The sequence below is a fragment of the Charadrius vociferus genome, unplaced genomic scaffold (genome assembly GCF_000708025.1).
Source record: "Charadrius vociferus isolate BGI_N301 unplaced genomic scaffold, ASM70802v2 scaffold477, whole genome shotgun sequence".
NCBI lineage: Eukaryota > Metazoa > Chordata > Aves > Charadriiformes > Charadriidae > Charadrius > Charadrius vociferus.
Window position 1 is genome coordinate 1,498,204 of NW_009649449.1, and position 7,187 is coordinate 1,505,390.

General features: G+C 49.0%; 1 protein-coding gene across 1 annotated transcript in view; it reads right to left on the bottom strand.

Moving 5' to 3' along the window:
* H6PD (hexose-6-phosphate dehydrogenase (glucose 1-dehydrogenase)) overlaps window positions 1-3,212 on the bottom strand; it is a 6,791-nt gene extending 3,579 nt beyond the window's left edge. Inside the window, exons 1-2 of the mRNA XM_009889569.1 lie at window positions 2,562-3,212; window positions 1,301-1,370 (exon numbers count right to left, since the gene is read on the bottom strand). Coding sequence (XP_009887871.1) covers window positions 1,301-1,370; window positions 2,562-3,188 — 697 coding nt within the window. The 5' untranslated portion in view covers window positions 3,189-3,212. The remainder of the gene's footprint in view (window positions 1-1,300; window positions 1,371-2,561) is intronic.
* Window positions 3,213-7,187: the final 3,975 nt, after the last annotated feature.

A 7,187-nucleotide genomic window follows, 5' to 3' on the forward strand; every position in this document is an offset into this window, starting at 1 on the left:
TCTTTCCCTGCCTGACTGCTCATGCAGGTGGGCACAGGGGGAGAAGGACAATGCAGTTATAAAGAAAGTGACTCAAACAGATGCCTTTCTGTGGTCCATCAGCAGCAGGCTGCACACTGCAGACTACATCACAGCCATAGGCTTCCCCTATTGATTGATACATTTATCTCCCTTGCTCTAATCCAATGGCACATTCATTAACGTAATCAATGCTGCAGACTTGCTGGGAGCCAGGCTGCCAGCTGAAGCCGCACAGGGGAAAAAAGACGTCAAATGAAAAATTACAAAATTGTTCAGAGCAGGGAGGGTACAGGCTGTAGCTGGGGCTACGCACAGACAACACTGTTCTCCCTAAATCTCTCTGCAGTGCATCCCTCTCCCACATACAGGCCCAGGTGAGGTCTGAGCTGCCAAACCAAATATTACTCCAAGTTTGATAAAGTTGCATTAATTGAGTTTGTGGTGGCTGAGGAAGGGAGGGAGGGAGGGAAGGAGGAAGGGAAGAAAGGAGGCAGATAGAAGAGGAGATAAAGCGAGTGGAGAAGCAATCCTGATGTTGCAGAACTGAGGGCGCCTGACATCCCAAGAAGTGCTGCGGGTGGCAGTCCAGCCCAGAGTGCTTTATGCTGAGCACTGCAGAGCTGCTGCTGCAAAAAAAAGGAGGGATTGCAGCCGTGTCCTCCAGCAGGAGACCCATGCTAGCAACTCCGGGCTTGGATTTTCCCTCTGCAATGCTCTTTCTTACTACAGACAGGAAGGGAAAGAAACAGGCAGACACACAGAGACTGACCTAGGTACCTGGACTGACACCGAGTAGCTGATATGAGTAACATCCAGGCAAAAGATGCAAGAGCATCTTGCAAAGAATAGCACAAATGTATAATCAGTGTGAGCTCAGTAGCTAACAGGACAGGAATACAAAAGGGTTGTTGTTACAACAACCAGGTTATTGCAGCACTGAACTGAAGTGGCCTTAGACTGCATCAATTCCAAATCCAGTGCCTTTTTACCAAGATTTGGAATAGAAAGCTAGGTGTGATACCCCCAGACCTCTGCAGCACAAAAAGGTGGGGGATTCTGCCCCACGCCCGGCTGAACTGCAACGGGAATCTTTTCTTGGAAGCAGCAGCACTACCGGGAAGTGAGTCAGTCCCTAGCATAAGAAGTATAAGACAGTCCCTCTCGGCTCTTTTTCCTTTCTGCACCAGCACTACCTCAAGGGCCACTTTCACGTTATTAATGAACCCACCAGTTCTCCTTCTCACTCATCACCCTAGCTCTGCACACTCGCCTCACCAACCTTTAGCATTCCAAATTGGATCCAGAAACTGTCGGTTCTGATCTCGAAAAGGCAGGATATGGGCTATAGCCTGTGAAGGGAAAAATCAAAGACCCAACAAAAACTCACCACAGATTTCCACAGCACCTCTGCCTCACTGCCTCATCCAGCGCTGGGATGTGGCCAGCTCTGGGGTACCAGCAGACATGCCACACAGCAGAGAGCAGAGTGGGTCAGAGAAGAGAAAATCAGCAAGAGAGCCTGCAGTGATGCACAATGGGGTCTCCAATGACTGTACAGAGCAGACATTAAAGGTCTTTCTGAGGCGTTTTGAGGTTTCATGTGAAAAAGGCTGAAATACAAACTGCAGGGCACTTGGTTTATATCTGTCAAAGGACAAAGGGCTGAGTCAGACCATCCTGGGACTAACGTACAGTTCCAAAGTGCTGAAATACATTAGATCAGATGCTTACACCACTGAAGCCATCTGCTCTTTTTGGGAGGAAAAAAATAAAAGAAAAATTTAAAAAGAGAAGAAATCCCCCCCTTAGTAGAGATGCTCTCCTTGCAGCTGGACATGCAACCTTCTGAGTAAAATCTGGCCACAGTGCCGTGGCTGGAACAAGCTCCTTTCAAAATGTGGCATGACATTCCCCTAAAACAAGGATGCATCTCCTTGAACACATTCCCTCTGGCACAACACAGCTCCACATCCTGAGCTGTTCCTGCAGGAGCCAGTCCTCCATGCCCCAAGTGGAGCGCAGGGCAGGAAGAAACCTGCTCCTAAGCATCCCGCATAACCAACATCCCATCAGCTCCATATCATATCAAATTAAAAACTGTTTCTAGAAGCCATGGCTAAGCAGAGAGGCCTGTGTGTAATGAGATGGGAGAACTGTGAGAGGGAAAGGGCGTTGCTTATTCAGCGAAATCAAAGCTCTGACCTTGGTGAAAGACCAGATGAATTCTGCATCTCTCCTTCATGCGCGCACGCAGTTCACCCCTACACCCTGGCTTCCCTCTGGAGAAGGGACCCTCATCTCTCTAAGGGAAGAAAGCCCTCCTTTGGTCTGCACATTTCCTCTGCTCTGTAAGAGGATGGACAGCAGCACTGTACAGGACAAGAATAACAGCACAGGGCTCCATATGGAGGTTTGGGACCACACTCAGCGGCTCTGAGAGGGGAACAACCTTCTCATTAGATGTAGAGCTGACATCCAACACTCTCCCAGCCACTATGTCCCTCAACCTGGCAAGGGGCTGCACATTGCAAGCTGCTCACCTGTTTGCCAAGGTAATGGTCCACCCGGTACATCTCCTCTTCCCTGAAGAAGCTTGTCAGCTCTGCAGCCAGCTGCTGGGCTGACTCCAGGTCATGGCCAAAAGGTTTCTCCAGCACCACACGCAGCCAGGCTCCTGGAGGTGGTCTGCAGCTGCTGTTGATGTGGCGGGCAATCTCTGTGTAGGCAAATGGTGGTACTGAGAAGTAGAAGATCCTTCCAGCCTCCTTCAGCCCCTCCTGGCGAAGCAGCGTCTCAATCTCTCTGTTCAGCATAGTGTAGTTTTCGGCAGTCTTCAGCTGGTGGTATTGGCTCAGCTTCAGGAATTGGTCCTTGAGGACAGCACACCTGTTGGGAGACTCATCGGGAGGACAGGCCAGCTTCTTCAGCACATCAAACATCAGCCTCTGCCCTGGCTCCAGAGCTGTCAGTGCAGCCCCGTGGAAAGTGAAGCTGTGGCCACTGCTCACTTGGTCCATGTAGAGTTGAAACAGACCCTGCCACAAATACTTCTTGGCCAAATCACCTGTGGCTCCCAACAAGACCACTGAGATGTGGCCTTGGGACACCTCAGCCAGTGATGGCAAGGCTCCCACGAACAACACTGTACACAGGACTCTTTGCAGCATCTTGAGAGTGAAGAGGTAGACCCAGGAACACTAGAGGACAGGATTAAAAAAGGAAAATCTGTCAATCCATGTTGTAACATTGCAAAACACAATGCAAGGTAGCTGCCTTCCCATGGCTGAAGAGCCAGGGACTTCCGCCGGGACTTCCGCCCAACAGTCTCTCCTCCCCTCCATGATTTGAGTCATGGTAGTAACTGGGGCTCTTGAAAAGACTGCAGCCTCCTTTATGCAAATCAAAAGTGGAAGACAGTGCATGCTGAAGGTCTTTCGGTAGCATAGGCAGTGTTCTCACAGCTGAGTTAATGAGGGGGTGTCAATGCCTTTATACTGTGAAACTGTAATCCATTTTAATACAAATTTCAGAGCTGGCTACAAATGAACACATGTGCCTGCAAATTAAGTACTGCTTTCAACAACCTCCTGTTTGGGACTTTGCTCAAATGGTATTATGCTGTCTTGGCATTGCTTCATGTCAATATTGTCATAGCAGCTCAGAGACAAGCACAACCACTGGCACTTCCAGTACACAGGCTCTTCTTTAATACACTGCACTTTAACGACCCATGTGCACCACCACTCTCATGAACGGAGCTGAATTAGGTTCTAATGAGCTACTGGGAGACAAATGGTCTGATAAAACAACACAGGGGAAGAAGTTTAGTCCTTAAAATTGAGTCTAGACATGAGCCAGTCTAGATGCTGCCTCGTGATCGTTGTGTATGTGGCCAAGAGACAATGTGGGGTTTGTGTTCTGCCTACTCCAACTTTCCATCACTGAAGAGAGCGTGTCAGCACCCGGTCTGGCCTTCTCCACTCCGTACCCATTCAAACCACTGCAGCCAGTAACAGCTGGTCTCCCTGACCAAGAAGCCTCTTTGCTTGTTCTTATTTATTCTTGTTCGCCTTATCCAAAATAAAGTTGTTTTTAAGAGAAATGACACATTTAGTTCTTACACCTAGAAACACTGCAATGACTTTACATCTCAAGAGAGAGAATCCGGAACAAGTGAATAAACCATTGTGCTGTTCTCATTACATCAGGTATTATTTCAGAAGCTCTTACACTGACTATCCCATTCTCTTAATTTCATTTTCTGAAGTTGTGTTTAGTGGGAGCGTAGCCTTCACAGCACACAAGACAATTAACTTCTTTAAAAACTTTTGGTTCTGGTCAATAAATCTGTACCTTTTAATTTTACCTGTGTAGGAAAACCAACCATTTTTTCACAGTAAGAGGAAAAAGTATATGGCTTTTTTATACTGGTGCAGTTGCAGTCTCACTAGGCTTTGCACTGGTATGATCACGCCATTTTAAAATGGCATTTTCATGACCATACAACTGAGAAATGGATCTTGGGTATAAGAATGAACATGAACATCTTAACCTTCTGCAGGCACAGACAAGACAGAAAAGTGTCTCGTCAGATTCATACATGCACAGTCAGATAGAAAACATATCGCTAGCTCCATTGCTCCAGTTACAGCTGTACGTATGCCCGAGGACCAAAAGCTGTTTTACCTGCCCAGACTTACTCAGGATTGTCTTTCCTAGCCTGGAGCAAAAGGCCTGGTCCTTGCTTCCTTTGAATGGCAGAGGGATGAAACACAGACGTTGTCCTAGCTCTTGACTGGTTCTCCCTCAGAAAGCTCCCAGAAAAGTCACTATTCCATCACTAAATCAACACGGGATCTCAGTCAGCTAAAGGATGAGGATAACTAAATCAAAAGAAGGAACTTCTGAATATCTGTCCCTATCTGCAGCTTGGACTGGTCTGTATAAACCTCACGTTTCTCTCCCCAGCAGACTCACCTGGGTAATAGAGAAGCTTTACAGAGACTTCAGTGGCAAAAGTAGCTGGAAACTTGTCTTCTTCACAGCCCCTCCTGAGCACAGATCTCTCTTCTCCTGTGACTGAGTGTACGTCAGACTCTGATCAATGGTCAGGTGAGCAAGCAAGATAAGGCAGGTTGTTCCCTTTCTGGTAAATAAGGGAAAAGACCTAATTACAGCAGAGAAAAAATGAACGTGGCTGTGCCAGGAACGTCCCAGCACATCCCCGCTCTCAGCCCATACACGTTGGCTGTGCTAAACCTTCCGGCTGCTGTTTGCAAACAGGCATACGTGGCAACTCCTGCTCCCAGAGTGTCTTCCCGACTAACTCCTCTGCTTTGCGTGTGAGCTCAGACCGATGCTGAAGGGCTCCAACTGAGACCCTGGTGAGCCTCCCCAGGAGCAGTCCTCCACTCCAACTTGCAGAAGAAAGGGCTTCCCAAGACTACAACCCTGAGGCAGTGAGAAGGGGGCGGTTTTCGTGAGCCACCCCCCCCTAGGACAGCAGGATGGCACTTGTGCGATGCTGCTGTGCCTTCTGCGCACCCAGGATTCCCTCTCAAAGGCCAGTTTGCACAGACACTCCTTGGCTTTTCCTTCCCTGGTTCCTGCATGGAAATCACACGGTGGCTGAGCATCAGTTAGTCAACCACAACTGCAGCCCACTCTGCTCTGCCACCGAGCACGGAGACAGCCTCAACATCCCCCGCAGGGCATATCCCTCCTTCAAGAGGCGGTCCAGTATCCATCGCTCTTCTCTGGAGACCTTCAACAAGGTACACTGTGGTCTGTAAAGCTGACTCGTATCATCTCTCCCCAGCCTTCTGTCATGACTGCCTCCCCTCCCTCCCTTCTTGCTGTGCTGTTTAAGCTCCAGCAAACAGTGCTGGCAATTGCAGAGGGGGCAATGTGTGGCTCCTAAGATTTTGCCAGCAGTATAAATAATTATAATTTTAAGCTGAGGTTTGGTTATCCTTCCCCCACTATGGGACTATAACGCAGATGACAAAGTTTCTCAGTGCAATAAAGTAATATTTACATTTGCCTGAGCAACCTTTGTTCCAGGAACCTAAGGTTTGACATACTGTCTGCTGCACCTCGGCAGGCTGCAGTTACTGCGATGCTGCACAGAGACCACAGCAGACGAGCAGGTACCCACTATGGAATGGGAAGGGTTTGGGTGGATCATTCTTTTCCACGTACCCAAGGAAATGAGTGAATTAGCCAAGTAGTTTTCCTGGCAGATTCAGCTACACAGTCACATGTATTTCAAGGCCAGCTGAAAACCAGTTTCACAACACTCCCAGTTGCAAAATATTGTGCTACACTGCCCAGAATAAGCACAGTAAACCTAGTGATGTTTGTTTACTGCTTTCATATCAGTTAATCACCACTGTTCACATTAAAAAATAAAACTCTAAAAAATTCCCCAGCCAGACGGAGCAAAGTTACTCAGTCAGACTTCAGGAAAAGACTCTGGGGCCCGATCCACATAAAACACGGTAAGAGCCTGACCCGGCAGCAAGACTGCGCGTTCCCCTGCACAGCCACTGGAGTTCCAGTTTGACAGGAGCTCATCTCAGGTCTTGTAATTTCCCCTTCTGCATGGAAAAAAAAAAAAAAAAAAGAAAAAGAAAAAGATCTTTTTTGTTACAGTTGCATCCCCACTGAAAAATAATTAACAGATGCGTGACCACATGCAGGGCGGCACGGGGCTCCCACATGGCTACGCACGTCAACACGTGAAGGAGTTACCCAGATTCTTTGAGAATCAGCAAAAGTATAATGGTGTTCTGCCTATGCAAACACCAGAGCAGGAACGACCTCCCCATCAGCTCCTGGACAGGTCCGTCAGAGGCTTGATGTGGATGCTCACATTAAACACACGCCGAAACACGCGCGAATTAATGTTTTGCCTTTCTCATTAACCACCCGAGGCGGCAGCGACACACAGCCCCACTCCTCAAAGGGACAAGCCCCGGCCCCAGCAGGGTGACAGCAGCTCGGGTTCCCACGCCCTGCAGAGGCAGGACAGGCTCACGGCGAGAGGAACCACCACGCTGCGTGGACAGCACCGCGGCCACCCGCCCCCCACGCCACCAGCCCTCCGGGGGGGACCCGAGCCTCCCCCGTCGCCTCCCCCCGATGTCCGCTGCCCATCTCCTCCC